At 38.2% G+C, this 20,491-nt stretch overlaps 1 protein-coding gene across 11 annotated transcripts in view; it reads right to left on the bottom strand.

Moving 5' to 3' along the window:
- cacna1bb (calcium channel, voltage-dependent, N type, alpha 1B subunit, b) overlaps positions 1-20,491 on the bottom strand; it is a 192,395-nt gene that overhangs the window by 88,572 nt on the left and 83,332 nt on the right. For all 11 annotated transcript variants that reach the window (XR_008566517.1, XM_054757130.1, XM_054757128.1 and 8 more), the window contains exons 9-16: positions 11,938-12,041; positions 10,138-10,253; positions 9,965-10,054; positions 8,875-8,964; positions 6,224-6,445; positions 6,024-6,136; positions 5,805-5,917; positions 2,806-2,937 (exon numbers count right to left, since the gene is read on the bottom strand). Coding sequence is in view for 10 of the 11 variants with exons in the window: in XM_054757130.1 (XP_054613105.1) it covers positions 2,806-2,937; positions 5,805-5,917; positions 6,024-6,136; positions 6,224-6,445; positions 8,875-8,964; positions 9,965-10,054; positions 10,138-10,253; positions 11,938-12,041 (980 nt within the window). In the remaining variant the exon portion in view is untranslated. The remainder of the gene's footprint in view (positions 1-2,805; positions 2,938-5,804; positions 5,918-6,023; positions 6,137-6,223; positions 6,446-8,874; positions 8,965-9,964; positions 10,055-10,137; positions 10,254-11,937; positions 12,042-20,491) is intronic.

Consider the following 20,491-nt stretch of genomic DNA (forward strand, 5'->3'; position numbering starts at 1 on the left):
GCTGTTAAAAATCGAACCCGTGGTGCCATTTTTCCAGGATCAGCAAGATCCCTTATGCATGTAACGCTCACAGAGCCAACAAATTTAAACAAACAATGCTGTAAAAGGTCTGGCCAAAATCACTCACCATTGAAAAATAACTTACAATTTTATGCTATAGCTGTTCCACAATATAAGTGTGTAAGATATTCAGGAGTGAATGCCAGGCGGCTGCGGATCATGAACTTCTCCCATCATTAAAAATCTCTGAATCCTTGCTGAGATTTGGATCAAAGGACCGCAGTTAGTGTGCCTGCTTTGCCGACTTCCTGCTGTGTCAACACGTCTGTCAGCAGCAGGAGCGGGAGGAGGGTCAGGTGAGGAAAGGGACTGTGGCGATCTGAGCTGTGCTGTATGGACGGCAGTGTGTCGGGTATGGTTGGGCGGATCAATTAAAATCGTATGGATACCAATTATTGTTTCAGTATACTAGCGTGATGGGATTGATACTTGTAGTTCTCCTTTATGTTTACTTTCACAAATAATGTGTTTTTTGCTGTGCTGAAAAACTCAGGGAATACGTTTTTTGGACACATGAGGACCGTGTGGGTAAAAAGCTAAAGGATTTAAGTAAGCGCCAGCGTTGGTCAAATTACTTTAAAAAAGTAATTAGTTATAGTTGCTAGCTACTTTTCCAAAAAAGTAACTGAATTAATAATGGAATTGCTCCTTCATAAATATAATTAGTTACCAGGGAAAGTCATTTTTATCTTACTTTTTTGATGTTTCACGTGATTAGGACTGAGGGCTGAGCTTGTGACTTGCAATTCTCTAGCAAAACGCTAGGGGGGCATTTTTTTTCCTGACAATGAGCAACCACAACTCTCACTGAATATCTATTTAGCTTGCGGTGTCGTAGTCGTGAACAATGGCAACTGAAGCGACATCCAGATCGTTGATATCAGTGCATAACAACACACCGCATTTCACTGTCTGTAACAGTAAAGGCATTGCAGTGTTTGAACACTTCACAGTTCGAATTTCGCGGCTTCACTGTATCTCGGCTTTACAAAAATATAATAATTAATATGAATACAGCCTATTATTAGTCAAAATGTATGCATATTGAAGCAAATGTTATGCATTTTTTGCAGAAATTCAGCAGTGTCAAGCATAAAAATGGCTAAATGAATTAAAATACAGTAGTACCTCACATAACGTAAACCTCCTTTTACGTAAATTCCACTGAACGTAAAGAATTTATGTCAAGACATTCCATATAACGTAAAGGGTCAAGTCTGTGCAAGTTCAGAAATTCAATTTGAATTGCTCGCGCGACAGAGAGACGGAAAACATTTTCCATGACTAACAGAGTACACTTGGTGACGCCTTCTGACGCTTCACGCTCTCATTGGCTGATTATCGGGGCACCGCCTACGCTCTCATCTCATTGGCTGACTTATCCAGCACGTCCGTGAGTTTGTGTGAGAGACAAGCTTCTCCCTTCCTCATCGTAGTCGCCCTTAAACTAGTTAATTTTTGTTTTTCAGTTTTATTCATTTACAGTAATCTTATTTATTACCTTATTTTATATTGGAATGTTACTCTACTATGTTTATGCTAACGTTTTCTTATATTTTCCCACCATATTTGCTGGACTTTGAATATTTTGAAGGGCCAAAAGTGGTGAGTTTGGGAAGATCTTGGAACGGATTAGGCTATTTACATGTATTTTACACTTCGTATAACATAAAAACCCTATAACATAAATGTTCTCGGAACGCATTATTTACGTTGTAGGGGCGTCTATTGTACAAATATAAGGAATTAAGACGCCCCATTATAATTGTGACTGTAGTATTCTACATTGGTCACTAGGTGTCAGTAATTTTTCGGTGAGACAAGCCCCAGACCGGGAACAAAAGGCTTTTATTGCAGGTTTAAATTATGTCACAACAGGCACAATAATAACAATTAAAAGACATAACAATCATAATAATAATAGCACAGGCTACTGCTGTGGTTGTAATCCAGCTAAAACTCAACTCTGAACCCCCGATGTCACTTCCCGTCCGTGCGAAGACATTTATCACAACACACATGAGCAAGAGTCTTATTTAAACCTTAAACATCTACTAATACAAATGTAAAGATGTCTGGAGGGCTCTAATAATGTTAAAACCCATATTTAGATGCTCATAAACAAGTTTTCTGTGCCATAACTACAAAAATATTCAGTTTATGAAAAAGGAATCCTACTTCGCGGAAACTGACGATCAGGTATGCAATCAATAAACCGCAATAAAGGAGGGATTACTGTAATTGGATTACCTGTTACTGGAAAACAATAATGGTGTCGGTAACAATGTTATTTGTTACGCTGTTCCTCCCAACAATGAGAGCCAAAAGCAGTTCTTGTTATTTTATATTGTTGACTTTATTTTGCACAAACAATTGTGAGTCATGAAAGGGAATAGCTGTATTATTTTTGGGGTTATTGTTACTTTTCTTTATATTCAATATATTTTTTGTTCACAAATATATAGATTTTTTGTTTTTCTAAAATCTAAAAAAAAATTAAGCAAAAAGTATCATTATCAGTACAGGTGGTCCTCGTTTCTTCTTGTTTTTTTCCATCGTGTCGATATCAACATTTGCAGTATCGCCCAACCCTAGTGTGTGGGTGAATTTGTGTGTTGAGCAAAGCGAGAGCTATTGATAACTCAAGAGGACTGTGTGTGGATTTTGGGTTAAATCAAGCTCTGGAATTGAGAAGACAGAGCAGTCAGGCTCTTGTGAGTGGGACAGATTAAGAAGATTACTCACTGTCCTCCGAAGAGCTGCATGCCCAGCAGAGCGAAGACAACAATGAAGAGAAAGAGGAGGAAGAGCAAACTGATGATTGACTTCATGGAATTGAGGAGGGAAACTACAAGGTTCCTCAGGGAGTTCCAGTACCTGAGAAGTCACAGAACAAAGACAAACATGACCAATTAAACAAAATGATATTTTCAAAATAAATTCTTCATACAGCTAAAGAAAACAAGACATCATCATAACAGATTTTATTGGCCTACATGGCAGGATAACAACTGGCTTTAATTGGGCTATCTCAAACATAACAGATGTGCTGTTGTTATGTTTTTCCAATATAACACATAACAGCTTTTAACATATGTGCATGCATAGCTTCATATTATAATGATAAGACAAAGGTTAGTATTCTCAAAATGTCTGTAGGTGTGAGAAAAGCAGGTTTGTAATGCACAATGGCAGAAATAAGTATTTGATCCCCTGCTTATTTGGTAAGTTTATAAACCGTCCATAATTTTTATGGCAGGTCCAGAAATCCAAAAAAGCTTACGCATTTATTTGCACTTGATTGTCTATTTCATCTTCAAGCAAAACATTACATAGTAATGAGAAACCACAGATAATCAGATGTTTCTTGCACCGTAGTTTCCAGACTATAAGTGGCTGCGGCGTACAAGTACACATCAGTCAACAATGTATCATTTTGAGGGAAAAAAAAACATGAAAGTCCCATTAACCGGCATCACTATCGAGCTACCATCAGAGCAAGCTTTTTTAAGAGTGTCATGGCGCCGCTCCTAACAACAACAAATACACAAGAGAACTAAAGCTACAGAAGCTGAAATAGGTCACTTTTAAAGTACATGGATACAATAAAATATACCTGTTTAATAAATGTCAGAATGTTCTTGAAAAAGACACTTTTAATACATGACGTGATAACTGGACACCTCCCGGTGTATTTTAACACCACAACTTCATTTTTGTATTCCATCCATCCATCCATTACAAATCAAAGTTGAAAATTATACCTGTGTATTTAAATGGTTGTTTGTCTATATGTGTCCTGCGATTGGCTGGCGACCAGTCCAGGGTGTACCCGGCCGAAGTCGGCTGGGATAGGCTGAACATGTGTGTGGACGTGTGTATTTAGTTAATCAGTGGCTGACGCAGCAGCTACATCTACCATCTAGACAATAGCGTCCTAATTAAACAACACTGTTGTCTAAAATACAAAATTTCGATATTATTATATTATTCTAATTATATAATTATATTATTATTATTATTATGTTATTTATTTATTTGTCCTGTCCAACCATTAAGGCAGGTAGTATTGTTGATCTAAATGACCTTACGTGCTCAACAGATTTGCTCTGTGTAAGATACTCTTCTCCTGTAATCGTAGGTATCATATATTTAGAGTTGCACATTATTTACAGACATATTCTCCAAGGCAGAAGCTGATTAGAAAGTATAAAGAGTACAAAACGTGTTCGGTATGCTCTGTATCATTCAATTTGTGTGCCTAACTGCGTCACAAACACAACTCAATGAATTATTGCAGTCATTAGGTCCACCAAACAAACAACCACCACCCAAACTTTAACGTAAAGGCAGCACATTAAGTTAAATTAGGAATATATATTTTTTATATGGCTGGATGAATATATATATATAAGCTGTAGGACCAGCCAAACTAGGACAAAAACTGCAACTTAAACTTGGGAAAATACGGTTTAAGTGAATTTGGGGTGTACTCACACTCACATTTGTGGCCCACGGCTGTTTTTTATTGGCCCCTAGCACATTCTAAAAATATAATTTAATAACAAACCAAAAAATTTTTAAAAATCTGTAATAATTTTTCAAAACTAAAGTCAAAATATTAAGAGAAAAAGTTGTAATCAAACAACGTAAAGTTGTAATTTTCCAAGAATAACACTGTAAAATTATGAGGAAAAATATTGTCCTTTTAATTGCATAAAGTTGAAACATTAAAGACAAAAGATGGTTTTTTTTTAAGTCGGAATATTATGAAAAGCAGCTACTATACGGAAAAATGATAATATTACGGCAATACAATCAAAATATTATGAAAATAAAGTCATAATTACGACAAGAAAATTTACAAGAAGAAAGTTTCAATAGTTAGAAAATGTAAAAAAACATTGTGCAAAAATGGAAAAAATAGCCATAGAAAAGTCAAGAATAAAGTAAAAAAATATATATATATTAAGAGAAAAAAGTTGTATTCAATCAAGAAAAAAGGTCGGAATTTTATGAGAATAAACTCGTAATATTATGGGGAAAAATAATTTTAGTGTAGTAGCGTAGAGTTTAAATATTAAAGAAAAGATGTTATTTTTCGTAACATTACAGGAAACAAACAAAACACTATAAAGGTGTAGTTTTTAGAAAATTATGTTGGGGAAAAAGTTAAAATATTACAGAAATAATGTCATAATATTACAAAAACACAATTTACAAGAAAAAAAGTTTAAATACAGTGTCACTCAACTTTTTCCACTGATGGCCACATACTCAAAAATGAAAAGATGCAAGGACCCCTTTTATTTTTATATGTAGATTTGCTAAGAAGTAATATATATTTCCAGAAAAAAACTGCATCTCAGCTTTGTCATGTAGGTGAAAAAGCCTATTATTAGGATGAACTTCTGTCTTTTGTCTTTTTTCCCATTTTTTCAGTTTTTTTTTTCCAAGTATTTAAACTTTTTTTCTTGTAAATTGTGTTTTTGTAATATTATGACATTATTTCTATAATATTTTAACTTTTTCCCCAACATAATTTTCTAAAAACTACAACTTTATAGTGTTTTGTTTGTTTCCTGTAATGTTATGAAATACTAAAAGAGCAACACTGTGCAGTGTGATAACATCCTCACCAATAACGGTTAACAGCAAATAACAAATTGAAACATTTTCCATAAAGGGAGCTTCATAAAGTAATTGTATTTTTTTTATTTATTTTTTATCTGAAAGTAACTCACTTGGTGACTTTGAAGATCCTCAGCAGTCTCAGGGCTCTCAACACACTGATACCAAATGATGCTCCTGGTTTGATCATATCCCAGATCACTTCAAAAATACTTCCCACAATTACCTGGAGGTTACAGCAAAGAGAACAGGTCCATGTTGTATCTAGATACATATGGATGACCTTATCGCCATACTGGTAATGAAACTGTCTTGCGTTGAAGTAAACTCACCCCAAAATCAAAACAGTTAAAGGAGGAGTGGAAATAATTCCTTGGTCCAAGGCCATACATCTTCAAGGTCATCTCCGTCAGAAACAAACCCAAGAACACAAACTCTGCTGTGTCTGGTACCGACATGGAAAGTAGCAAAAATAAGCACATTTACAGACCGTTCAACGTAGCAGCTATCGTGTTGATGATGTGTGACTTACACAGGGCTCTTGTAAGCCACTCGGGTTGATCGTAGTGAACGATGGCCACACACAGAGTGTTTAGGCCCACCAGGCACAGAACGATCCAGTAGAAGCTTTGAGCTTTCACCATCCTCCGGATGAAGAATCGGATTCTCTTCTCCTTACGGCGAAAGTACGATGAACTGTCCATCTTAGTGCTGCTTTTCAAACTGGCTCGACCAAAAGGAGACCCAGGAGGCGCTAAACAAAAGGACATTAAAGTTCATTATAATATTCCTCATTTGGGTTCTACTTAACCGATCTGACCTGCAAACACAGCCAGAAGCTAATTGTTATCGTTGTCTCTTGTGGAGTTAGTATTTATATTGTAGGGTGTGCTGCAAGATCACCACAAGTCCTGCAGTCTGTACGTTTGATTGCAAATGAGTGAATCCAAGACAAGATCCCAACAAAAATTACATACATTTGAGAAGTAAACACTTATGGTCTCTGTTCTTAAAGAAATGGGCATTATGAAGCAGAACAGATGGACAAAATGTGACCTAGTTCTCGGGTTACGTCCATTTCTAATCTGTGAAGTCGAGTTTTGGTGTAAGTCGACTCTTATAGGTAAATTATACATAAGCTAAGTAGGTCACTCCCAATGCACACAGAACACATGAAAGATATAAAATACAGTCAGAAAACACTACAGTAAATGAAAGAATTACATGAAAAAATTATTTAAAAATGAGAACCATTCCTTACTTTTATCCCTGTAGTTGTCTTGCGTACTGGACAGGTTGTTACAAGGAGTGAGTGACAGGCTTATTGGGAGGAGGAAGTCTCAATAATGAGACCACTATGCTGCTTATGCTGTTATCACTGTCCGTTTCATAGAAATCCTTTCACATGTGTAAAGATACCACCTACAGTGGCCTAAAGTGCCATTCCTGATTTCTTATTTTTTTGTATGTTCGTCAACTTAAATGTTTCACATCGTCAAGCAAATTTAAATATGAGTCAATGACAACACAACTGAACACAAAATGCAGTTTTTAAATGAAACTTTCTATTATTAAAGGAGAAAAACAATCGGAACCTACATGGCCCTGTGTTAAAAAGTGAGTGTCCCCCCTGTTAAAACATAACTTAACTGAGATCAATTGAGATCTATCAGACTGGAAAAGGTTATAAAGACATTTCTAAAGTTTTGGGACTCCAGCGAACCACAGCGAGACCCATTATCCACAAAACAAAACGAAAACATGGAGCAGGAGTGTCCGGCCAACCAAAATTACTCCAAGAGCACAGCGACGACTCATCCAAGAGGTCACAAAAGACCCCACAACAACATCCAAAGAACTGCAGGCCTCACTTGCCTCAGCTAAGGTCAGTGTTCATGACTCCACCATAAGAAAGACACTGGACAAAAACGGTATCCATGGCAGAGACATGACTAATATTTAAATTAGTTTCATGATCTGAAACATTTAAGTGTGACAAATATGCAAAAGAAAGTGGGGAAACACTTTTTCACACCACTGTATATCCTTCATGATGGTCGCCATGTTTCAGCAGCCAGTGTTCATTTCTCCACTGAGTGTCTTACAATGCATATTTGACTTTGACTTTCACTTTTATACACTGCCACCAAACGAGTTTGCTTCACTGTCTTGGGAATCATAACGGAGATTAAGCTTAAATAGTTACCTAAAAAGAAAAAAAACGCTGATGACCTTTCTCTCGGTGGAGGAACACGACTACATGTTACTCCGCCAGTCTGTCAATGTATTCATCCGCCGACGTATTACTCCACTGTGCACACATAACTAGTTCTCCTTTTCTTTTTTTTTTTTACTGTAATATTGGTGATATTTAACGGCAGAGGATGACCATGAAACGGCAAAACTCAGAACACCATAAACTGAGGACAACCTGTGCACAATACCGAATGGCTAATGTGTCCATGTAGAATCAGGCTACCGTGCTAAGGACTGGATAACTATGGCCCACCCAGTGGCATTCGCACCATATACACTACATACAGTGGGACCCGCTTATGTCAACAACCTGTCTATGTAAACCAACTCATCATTGTGTTTTTTTCGCTACATCGTTGTCAAAACTCACAAGTAGTTGTGCGACAACTACTTATGTTGACGTCCATCGGCTAGTCCGAGCGTCGTATACAGAAGAAAAGAAAAACAATACTGGAACGTGGTTCTGTGCAGGAAGGAACATTACATTCACTTTAATTGTCATGCTTTTGCCAGTTTGCAACACACAGACAAGAAATGACGTGTTCTCTTTTGTGTGGTAGTGAAGGCAATCAATTTCCTAAAAAAAAGTGCAATTCTAATATACTCCAGGTGATTCTCCTGTAACAGTAGTTTAATTTAACAGTCTAATTAGAAAACATAATTATACTTCCTTTCCCTAAAGGGGATCCCTGACACAGATGGTGTTGGAGTGCCTGTGTGATGTTCAAAGCGATTTCAGACACTTCAGACATTTTTTGACATGGTTAAAAAGCAGTGTTGGTGTGACATGAAACCTGTGAGTCAGCCAGCATGGGTGCATTTATTGTCATAGACGCCTCTTTATTGGAAAGGTCGGCTCTGTGAGGACACAGCATGTGAAGGTAAGAGGTGATCTGCTGCTGCTTGACAAAATGATGTCAGACTTACCAACAGAGGAGATGTCAGCGAATGGATCTTCCCCTTCCTCAGCACCAATCAGGTCATTTTTACCCTTCTTGGCTTTGCCTCGTTTCAGTACTGGAGGGATCCACGAGTAATGGCAGGAGGAGAAACATAATTAACAACACCTTCTTTCTTTGTGTATTTTTCTCTTAACAATGAAAACAAACAACAAACAAGCTCTGAGTCTTTAGTTGAGGATGGACTGTAAAATGCCCCAAAATAACGTTGGTCTTTTGTCTTTGAGAAGTAGGGGTGGACGGATCAATATCAACCAAATATCCATAGTATCCAGAGCATGTGTAGTATCAGTATTGGATCAATACTACTGTAGCTTGATGAAATAAAATAAGTTTTAACAGTTATTGATGAGAAGTAAGGGTGGCAGCTCAATATTGATATCAACCAAATATCCATAGTCACAAGATCATGGGAATCATAAATGATATAATAAATAATACAAAATAATAAGAGACTGAAAACAGTTTTTCCCATCCAGAATTAACAGTGCATCTCTTTATCTGTCATTTTCTGAGAATGCGCTTGAAATCTTTATAATTGGATAAAATTCACATCATCACCGGAGGAAATGTCCACCTACAGATGACTTACTCTCTCATTTGATGTCAACAAAAGAATTGCATGCAATGTATACAGCAGGGATTTTCAAAGTCTAACAGTGTGGGGCCCCCCTCCCGAGCTGACAACTTTGCCCACCGCCACCAACAAACCCCCAGCAGTGCAAACACAAAGAGACACACATTGCCATTATGAGTAATATTATTTGACACTTTAAGTTGCATCAAATAAAGAATTATGTTTCATTCTTTTACAAAAACAATGGCAAACATTTTCGGTTGCGGAACTTGGAGTCATGGACCACCATCTGGTGGGTTTAAGGCTTAACCACAGTTTTTATTGCATTTTTTTCCATATTTTATTCCGTCAATTTTCCAATGCATCCCCGTCTTGTGCTTCCCCTGAGGGTGGTGAAAATGAAAACCCCTACATAGACTCAACTGGAGATAGAGTACATACCGTGCACAAAGTGATTCCAAGTATTTAATGTCAAACTCACCTGGCAGGTTTTGTTTCCGCTTGTACCACGCACCATCCAAAGGCGATTTCTCCACTGCGTTTTCATCCTCCTCCTCCAGCAACACTTCCTCTGAGTGAACAACAGATCATGTTTTGGTTGATTTTCACACAGTACAAATACAAATACAAATATGCCATAGGAATTGAGCCAACCAGCTTTGCAGATCCATTCTAGGTATCCGGTGAGCTCTCTTTCAATTTGTTGCTGTCTTCGAAGCTTCAAGAATTCCTGTCTCTTCTCCACGCGCTCCCTCTCTTTGGCAAACTCTCTGTGGAAATGGCAAGTGTTGAATTCCCACAAAGACCACATTGATTTTTCACTTGAAATTTTTGTTGTTGTTGTTTAACCTTAACAATGTCCTGTGCACAGGGCGGGGGGAAATCCCTTTTTGACTCTGACCAGCCCACAACTGGCCAGGGATTAATTGGTCTCCCCCAGAAAATGATAAGAATGTGAAGCTGTTGCTGTAGGAGAACCATTGTATGCACTGCTGTATGACAGCATATGCCTTTATGATTGGGAGAATGAGCAAATTAAATAACTTTTTAAGGACCTTAAATGGATGCCGCTGGTAAATAAAACTCAGCGCATTCCCATTACTCTTAACAACAGAAGTTCTTGGCATGAGAGCTTGTGACTTCACACTGCATGCTTGGTGATATCTTGATAATGAGGTGCCAGAAAAGCGACATGCTAAATAAATGTGATAAATGAGCTTTTGAGGTGCGGGTGGGGACATTTTTTGTGTTTTGATACAGCGGAACACGTTCAAGTCGACATCCCTCTGACTGGCTCACTCATGTCGACATAAGGGGTTGTCGACATAGCCGAAATTAGTCATTGCTTACACATTTACTTGTAACTTATGCCAGAGACATAAAGAGAATGGGCGTTTTTGAACATTGCTAACATCATTGCCCTCCGTTTGTGCAAAATTTAAATGGGTACATTTTGTTAGCTGTGGAAAAGAGGATGAAAGAAACAAGTCTACAGAGAAAGAAGAACAGACCAATATCTTGCCCAGGAGGACTAGAGGATTGAACCAGCAACCTTCATCCAACACTGGCTATTGCTAGCCCAATTAAAAAGCCGGACTTATATTATACTTTGATGTTAAGAAGGGAGCCACAAAATAGGTGCGAGTTTGAGACCTCTGATCTACTGTATATTGTTTTTTTTTCTACAGGCCTGAGATAAACCAAGCATTCTTTGCTCAGACTGACATGCTTCCAATTTGATGTGATACAGTTCGCAGTGCGACACACAATAATTCTGCACAAAAATACAGTCCTACTAACTGAGGGATTGTGTGCAGCTGTATAATAGTGGTGGCCCTGCGATTCAACTCAGTTTCAATAGTGTCATTATCTCCAATCCACCAAGATATCCATGAATAAAGATTTGTTGCAAATGTGAGCCAAACTACGAGTGGTTTTCAGTGCATTATACCAATCAATCAATAAGGGTAGAAGCACGCAGAAGGCACTGCTTGAATGAAGCTAAAAGCCTTTCTGTAAATGGCAGAAAGCTCCTGCTTTTACGACGTTCAGACAATCAGTGACTCACGTTTGCTTTCATTCAGATTTCGCCTGGCAGATGGCTGTGAGTCAGGCAATTACGTGACAGAAGTCTGATCCAGGATCACAGAAGACGATTAAACTAATCAATGTAGGCTATTTGACCTTAGACTTAAGCTATGCTTTGGGATGCATTTTAATTTCCTTGCTTATTGGTATTTGTTGAATCTGAAATGCATGACTACAAATCAAGTAAATAATTAAAGTAAAATAATAGCAGTAATCATAACATCATAAGACAGCGTTCCGCTTTTCATTTAAATTAACTTCTTAGCCTCAGTTTAAGCTATCAAGCTTAAAGCCCAATGCAACCACAAATATACAAAAACAAGTTCATAATTTGCGTTCCTTTTGGTTGTTAAAATTATAACTTACCCCGATAGGACACCGAGGACCAAGTTGAGCATGAAGAAAGAGCCGATGATGATGAGAGGGATGAAGTAGAGCCAATTCCATGTGTTTCCTGACACATCATTGGTCTGCACAAACAAGAAACACAAACAATAAGAAAAAAACAGATAGACGACTGATGTCAACATAAGCGATTGTCGCAGTAAGCCAAACTGACATGGAAACTGGCCATTGCTTGCACAGTTACTTGTGACTGCCGCCGAAGAATTAAAGAGAAAGGATTTATAAGAAGAAAAACATGCAAGTTCAAGACAAGTCTCAAGTCAAGACAGAACAGGTCAAGTTACGTCCCAAGTCATGGGCTTGATATTTTCAAGTCCTTACAAATCATAGGCAATGTTTGATAAAATGCTATTTTAACAATGTAACAATCTATCAAATTTGACAAATATAATTAATGCATTTTGAATTGTTTAATTGTTTTAGCAAGACAGTCAACGGAAAGCGTGCTGGTATTGCATTCAGGATTTAGTCAATGCAAACCAGTAAAGATACAGTAAGACTTCAAGATACAGTGTTCCCTCGCCGACTCGCTGTTTCAAAGAATTTGTTTTAGTGCAAATTTTGAGAGGTTTTTTTTTTTGTTATAGAAAATGAACGCTGTTACAGGCTGAGCCTTGCCCTTTAAGAAGAATTGCACTGTGGGATGTTGGGTGTTGTAGTTCTAGTAGGTTGGTCATTAAAATCCAAACTAAATTTGAACTAAGAGAGTGTTTAAACAAGAGAGAAATGTGAGAAAATGTTAATGCCTGTTTGAGAAACGTGTATGGTGAGGGGTTTTACAGCCTTAAAATTCCCTATGGTCATAAGGAAAATGATTAGACCACCCTTGTTTCTTCAGTTTCATGTTCATTTTAATGTTTGATACAACTAAAGATAGCTTTGTTTGGACAAATATAACAATGACAACAAAAATAGCTCATAAGTTACATTTTTTGGCAGTACAATGCTGTAGCTATTCATGGAAGAACTTAAGTGATTTTGGTTATCATCAAGAAAACCATGGAAGCTGTAGATGTCAGCTCTTAAATTAAACTCTTATGAGCTACATTTGTTATCATCATTATATTTGTCCAAACAAATGTAGCTGTAGTGGTACCAGGCATTAAAATGGATCAATAAACTGACGAAACAAAGGCGGTCTAATAATTTTTTCCATGACTGTATAATAATTGTAAAAAAATTAAGTTGGCTACTTTGCGGATTTCACTTATCGCGTGCTATTTTGGGAACCTATCCCCCATGATAAACGGGGGAACACTATATATTCATTTTACCTAACACTGTCCAGCAGTCTGGTGCTCACAGAAATGTAAGCCACACCGTCATTTGTTCTTAAACCTGATTGGACATTAATGGATGCATTCAATGTGGCAGATTGTGGGAAAATGTGTTGTCTTGCTGGAAATGATATAACAATGGTCGCTAGTTGAATACTTTGAATGGGGACACGTTTTACTCAACACACTCACTAAAAAATCTTGAGTATTTTCAAGTCATCAGACGAAGGTCCAAGTCAAATCCCAAGTCATTGATGTCAAATTCCAACTCAAGTTGCAAGCCTTTGATGACATTGTCGAGCCCAAAGTCATCAAAGTTGGGAATTGACTCTGACTCGCGTCCAAGTCATGTGACTCGAGTACACACCTCTGAGGGATGCGTATCAAAACTCAGTACTCAGTACTAACCAGGCTGAAAAACTATGTAGCTATCGGTACAAAAATGACTGTTGTGTTTCATTTTCACAGTTTTTCACCTGAACAGATGCCGTCGAGCTACAAAATGTGTATGTTAAGCACTGGTTTGGACACCATTTAAAGACCGGCACCATGTATCGGGTAACACGTAAACCATTCCCGACTCTAGGCCCACTGTGGTTTATAATGGCAACGTCATAAGAAAAATAATACAACTCATTGCTAAAAATATTTCTAAAATAACTATTAAAAATGCCTCAGAGCCTCCTTGAGTAGTCCTTATATTTCAGACTCCCAGTCTTCCCTGCCCAAGTCCTGTAATTTGGATGCTTCAGCAGAACCAATATCCATGTCCCTGGGTTCTACAAGTCAGCATGCTTCATGTCTGTGAGTGCAGCCCCACAGTGACCTGCAGGCGGGGGATAAACCTGCCGACTGATGGTCTTTATAAGGCATGGTGACATTTTGCAGAGAAGCCACACACTGACTCTAATTGTCATAGGAGGTTGAGTAAGGTTGACTCAGCAGGAACAAGAGCTTTGTCATGTATCCATGTACCTACACCTTCATTGTAGACACCCCTCTGAGCAAAGCCTCACTATGTAACTTGGCAGGCATTCTGTTCAGACTGCCTCAAAATCCCACTTTATTTTTGTCTTATTTTCTGCAGTTACAATCATCTTGCAGACTTCGACAGTGACAAAGCAGGCAAAGCTGGAAGGGACTGACGTTCTAGCTTGCAGAAAGAATGGTTGAAAATTTGGCCTGCACACAACTTTATGAATAAATAAATGAAACTGTGTGTTTCTAAGTGTGTTTTTTGTTGTAATCATTAATATGAACAGGCTTCTATTTCCAGGTATTTACATTTCAGTCGAATGCAGAACTTAGTAGATTGCACCTTTTGTTTTGAACCCACCCATTTTTCATGCGAGCAAAAGTATGGAACATGTGCCCAGGTGAGTCCTATTACATTGCTTACTCAGTCAATAAATAGCACTGAATGTCTACGCTCAGTTTCAGATTGGGTGGGATAGGTTTTGCCTGTGTAGACTACATTTAGAGATGAAAACCACATGAAAACCAGAGAGCTGTCTATGGGTGAAAAACAAGCAATTGTGAATGTAAGAGAAGATGGAAAATCAATCAAAACCTTTGCACATACTGTACATCGGTCATAGCCAGTACAACAATCTGGAATGTCCTGAAGAAGAAAGAAACCACTGGTTTGCTAAGTAATAGACGTGGAACAGGTAGACTAAGGAAAACATCAGCGGTTGATGACAGAAACATTGTGAGAGCTGAGTTCTTATGAGTCACTCACTAAAGTGAATCAGGTGCTTGGTAGACTCGAGCCACTCATCACAAAGCACACATGCAGAACCTCGCAAATATATAACAAGTGTCCTCCCAAGTGAATCGGGTAGTCGATTCACTCGAGTCACAGAGAACATGTACAGCAAGATGTACCCGTGAGTCAATTACAACTGAGCACCAACGTTGATTTGAGGCACGGATCAGATCGGTTGTTTTTTTCCATGGGACTAATACATTTATACAAAAGCTCTTAAAGAGCAGATACTGCAGTTAAATGCAGGCAAAGTGGCAGTTGTGACATTAGTGACATAATAGCTTGTTTCCTCCAGGCAGCTCTTTATTTGACAGGAGCCATGGAGCTTGTCAAACCATTGGAAATTGCAGGAGGTCATTACTCAAAGTCTGGCTCATGGTGTCATCTTACAAAGAATGCTAAACTCATAACGCAACAATTTCACACTGAAAAGGTAGCTAGGAAATATACAATGCATGTACCAATACGAGTTTACAATGACAAAAAACAACTATTTTAATGTTTTCCCATAGTGCATTTTGTCTGAGCAAAGTATTTCTTTGGAGGACAAGCTGCATAGAAAATGGATGGATGCATGGCGCTGCAATGCTGACTCTGTCTACCAGAGGGAGCCAAAGGAACCCAGAGCCCAGAGGGAGGCTGACATCATTGCAGCGCCCCGGCTCGTCCTGGTACTCGCATATTTCCCGCATGGGAAACCGTTTGAGTGTTAAGTTGCTGTGTGATAAGTTTAGCGTTCGTTGTAAGATGACACCATGAGTCAGACTGTTATATTGAGTAATGACCTGCAATTTTCAATGGGATGACAAGCTCATCGTGAGTTCACTGATAGCTCATGATTGGCTCCTGTCAAAGAAACAGCTACCGTTTCCTCACCGACTATCGCAAGTAGCACAGTATTTAAACGATTAGTAGTAGTTCTGAAGTAAAGGAGATGTCACGAGATTAGAATTTAACCATAAATTAGCCACACTGCGGTATAAGCCACAGCGAAGAAAAAAGTAGCAGCTTATACACCAGAATTTACGGTATGTTTTTTTGCTCTTCGAGATGCATTCTTTGACTGATGCGACTTATAATCCGGAGCGACTTACAGTACATCCCAGAAAATACAGCACTTGTCTTTGTCAATAACAAAAATAACAACCAAATTTTCATCACTCACAGGAAACCTAAACGTCATGTACTGGAGGCTACATAGTGTTTTTCTGAACAATGTTAACATACGCTGCAAAATCAATAATTCATTTTTGTCTTTTAGAGCTCACACTGCTTTGAATTCCAATACAGTTAGTGGTGATTTTACACAGCTTTTGTGTACTTTTTAAAGAGGATCTACAATATTTATATCCTTGTCTTAATAGTAGCTCAGTCAACATGAACCCATAAGAACCCAGACCCATTTCTGCTTAAAGTACAATGATATCACGGACCAAGTGGAACACATAGAACACATTTGATGTTTTTTCGAAAACTTTGTGATCTGTGATAAGGTCTACCAGCCGTCCCCTGCAAAATGGAATTGTCCTGTATTTAGAAACATATAGATACACAGATTTTCAGGTAGTATTGATATAAATATATTACTCCTTCATTGCAGAACTGTTTCACTTACTGTATATATTTACACACAGGTAAACATTAATACAGGGATGAATGACAAGCATAAGCAGTCTGATGTCCGATGCAGCTGAAAGAATACGCCCTTTCAGAAACGAATATAAACCGGAAGGATCCAATGTTTCCTAGCAGCTGTGAGAGTCTGCAACGCTTAGGATAATGAGCCAGAAAGAGCAACGGGAGATGTTTGGAGTGAAATGAACAGAGCAGGAAGGAGGTGGAAAGATGTCTCTCTAAGTGGCCCACCGTGTGGTGTCAGCGCTCTCATGGGGAAAGAACAGATGAAGCAGAGGGAAAAGAAGGAGGGTCTGGATGTGTTAAGGGAATAACGGGTTTGATAAAGAAAGAGGATACCAGAGAAATGGGGAATATGAATAGAGAAAGCAAACTTCATAGCATAACAAATATCTTAATTGGTTGTGAGTAAGAGCAGACAATATACAGTGCTGTCGTACAGTAGACCCCCACTTTTTGCAGGGGTTACATAAAAATGTCTATTTTTGATGCACAGCTCCCTCCAAAGCCACCTGCTAGCTTGATGTTGCCTCAACATTTGAGTAACTGTTTTAACTGTAACTGAATTATTCAGCTCCAGAACGCTCCCCATTTCTATTCAATATGCCTCACACACTTATTAAACACATTTAAAGTATAAAAAGGACAGGTACTCACCACTAATGAATGATAATGTAAGATGATTCATGAACAGAGGACTAGCGGCATAGAAAATGGATGAATGGATAGATGGATGGATTAATGAATGGATGGAATCGGAGTCACGGTGTTATATATCATTTTTGCATCTTACGTCATCTGTGGTGCATTCAAAGACCCCCTAACAATTTGTGGGCTTTTTTAAACAGCGTTACATGTATGCTGTACATTACATGTTTCATCATGTCAATTATTACCAACTTAGGGTGATTGAAATGTGCTTTTAGCAGAAAAAACAGCCTATTTTCAGTTTAAAAAAAATACAAAATTGGAAAAAAATCTTGAGGGGCCATGAATGCGAATCAAATTTAAAAACAATGTAACATAATAACTGTAATAAACAAATAAGGAAGCATATGTTGTACGTAAGAGAATTTAATAACTAAGGAGCAACACCAAATAAAAGAAATATGTTGGCATTAACTTCAAAGACAACCTTTCCCAATTAAATAAATGTAATGAAATTTCACTTTTTTCGTCCCTTGTTTTGCCGGTGCTTACCAACCAGTATGTGAGACCTCTTACGGTATGTTTGAAAGTGATAAAACAGTTTCTGTCATTGTGGGATTTTTCCAGACACTTTCGTTTAGTTCTGCTTGACTGGGCCGCCACCCTCCTTTGGGGATTCTTGTTTTCTTTTGTGTTTGCTTGGACGGCATGTTTTGAGAAAGAACTGTTGTCGGTCAAACGCACAAGTGTTTAAGTTGGTGAGAAGGAGTGCTTTAAAGGTAAAAGTACTTGTTTAACTCGAGGGTTTGTCCTGGTGACCGACTTGTCTGGGGCATTAACAACATGGCGCATCTCTGTCTCCATTATGCAAAACTGACTTTTCTATGATGTTGTAACAATAGCACATGTCCCTCAAGTGCCATATGACCACCAAATGTGAAAATAATCTTCTACCTGACTTTTTTGCGCCAATTTTCACAGTAGAGGCGCCAAAACTACACTGCCAAATTCTGGATTCTAATGGCATCATTAAAATAAAGACAAAAGAACCTCCTTCATTTACATAGTTCTGCCTCTGAGCCCACTAGGAATACAACGGTACATGGCTTGTCCGCCCTGTGCTGGACAATCCACCTTATGGCCTGCGGTTTTGTGATACATTTTACACTGTGTGTGTGTGTGTGTGTGTGTGTGTGTGTGTGCACGTGCGTACCTGTCCAGGCTGGCGAAAAGCCCTCCCCGCGACATTATGTCCCATTTCCCACACTGTACATATTTCAAGTGAGGGACAGTCTGCCCCATTTGGCATTTGGCAACAGAGTATAGGACACAGTATATAGTCGACAACAGCTGTGCAGCCTCGTCCATCTGTGTCGGCGATCTGCGAGGCAGTTCGGACCCGGCGGACCTTCTCAGTTACAGTATGTGCCTGCCGAGCCCCCTGCCTCCTGGCCCCGACGTTGAGGCGTGGTGCACCTGTTTTTGAACATTTCACCTCTGTAAACGGACAAAGATGAATGCAAGAGATGAAAGCTGCGTGCTGCTGTTGTTCAGTAGAAATAAAAACAAGGCTGCCCGTTGCAATTCAGGGAAGGAACCTTTCTAAAAACAAAATTATCATCTGTTTAAACCATGTATGTGCGAATTGATATTGAAATGTTGGTACTTCCGATATCGGAGCCGTGTATGAATTGTGAATTAAGTTTTTATTCTTATTAGTAGTTCTTAAAAATGAATCATTTATCTTATTGGTTTATTACCCTACTTATTGTGGTTTTTTTATTGTTTAAAATACAATTTTCACATATTTTCACATGATTTTGTCCTGTTTGTTAGTTAGCTATATTGTAAATCACCCCAATATCACAGTATACTTCAAGGTTTAAAATAAATAAAGAATAATAAATAATAAATAAATGAATACTATTAATTATTAAGTAATTAATTTATTAAAATACATCATGTATTTAATTAAAAAAACATTAAATGTCTTGTATTTTTTTATACTTTCATATGAAATCCACAACTTTTTAAAATTTACCAGACATAGTTGATGAATTTGCACGGTATCACCGGTACCAGCCTGAATTTTACTCAGTGTCGGATCGGAAAGGAAATCGGTGGTATCCCACATCGCTACTTCTGTCGTAGTTTCCTAAAAAGGAACATTGTAAACCAGGAGTTTCCAAAGTGTGGTCCAGGGGTCCTTTTGAGCCCGCAGCTTGCTCTTTGATAAATAGATAGATACTTCATTCAAATTTGTTCTTTGTAACAAGATATATTATTAGATATTACATCCATCCATCCATCCATCAATCCATCCATCCACCCACCCATCTTCATCCAAACTTATCCAAGGTTGGGTTGCGCGGGCAGCAGCCTAATATGAGAAGCCCAGGCTTCCGTCTCGCCAGCCGCTTCGCAATAGGATTTGTGGAGAAAAAGGTTGTTCTCTTTACGCACAAAAAACGTACCAAAACCAGACTGAAACCAAAGACCAAATACCGAGGTATGGCCCGTACGGTGGGTTACCTTTACTGTTGCCCCCTACAGCATTGTTTCCTCCTGGCTAACAGTACTCTGACCTGTCCGAGGAAACGGCAGAACAATCAAAGTATGCTAAATGCCATGTTGTTGGTTGCATCAGTCAACATAAAACGCTCACAGAGCCTCTGAAATCCCAGTGGCTGCATTATATTGTTGGCAGCAATGTACCGACAAAGCTTCGAAAAGTTTTTTTTTTTTTAATATATAGGTATGTATGTGCTCACTACTTCATTACGGCTTTGATACTTTCATTACGGCCCAGATAAATAAGGCTTCGCTATGCATTTTAAAATAAAGCCTGGAGCTCTTTGAACTATCCCTTCTGCTACAGACGTGGGAGTTGAAAGTTTTATCATTTTGTTTTTCTCAGAAAATAGGCTATCCGAACAAAAAAATATTGCTGTGATGTATACCTCAATTTTTAACCTCAAAATTGCTGTGGAATGCCTGACGTGACGTATTTGCCACAATCACAAAAATGGTAATAAGCCACTCTATAATAAAGCCACACTATAAAATTCACATTTCAATTATTTTACCATATATTTTTTTTTCAATTCGAAATACATTTGCACAAAAAAGCATCAAGTTGAGTTATTTTCAAATAAGGAATACATTTACCATGAACGCCGAATGTAAT

This window comes from Dunckerocampus dactyliophorus, chromosome 17, assembly GCF_027744805.1.
Source record: "Dunckerocampus dactyliophorus isolate RoL2022-P2 chromosome 17, RoL_Ddac_1.1, whole genome shotgun sequence".
Lineage (NCBI taxonomy): Eukaryota > Metazoa > Chordata > Actinopteri > Syngnathiformes > Syngnathidae > Dunckerocampus > Dunckerocampus dactyliophorus.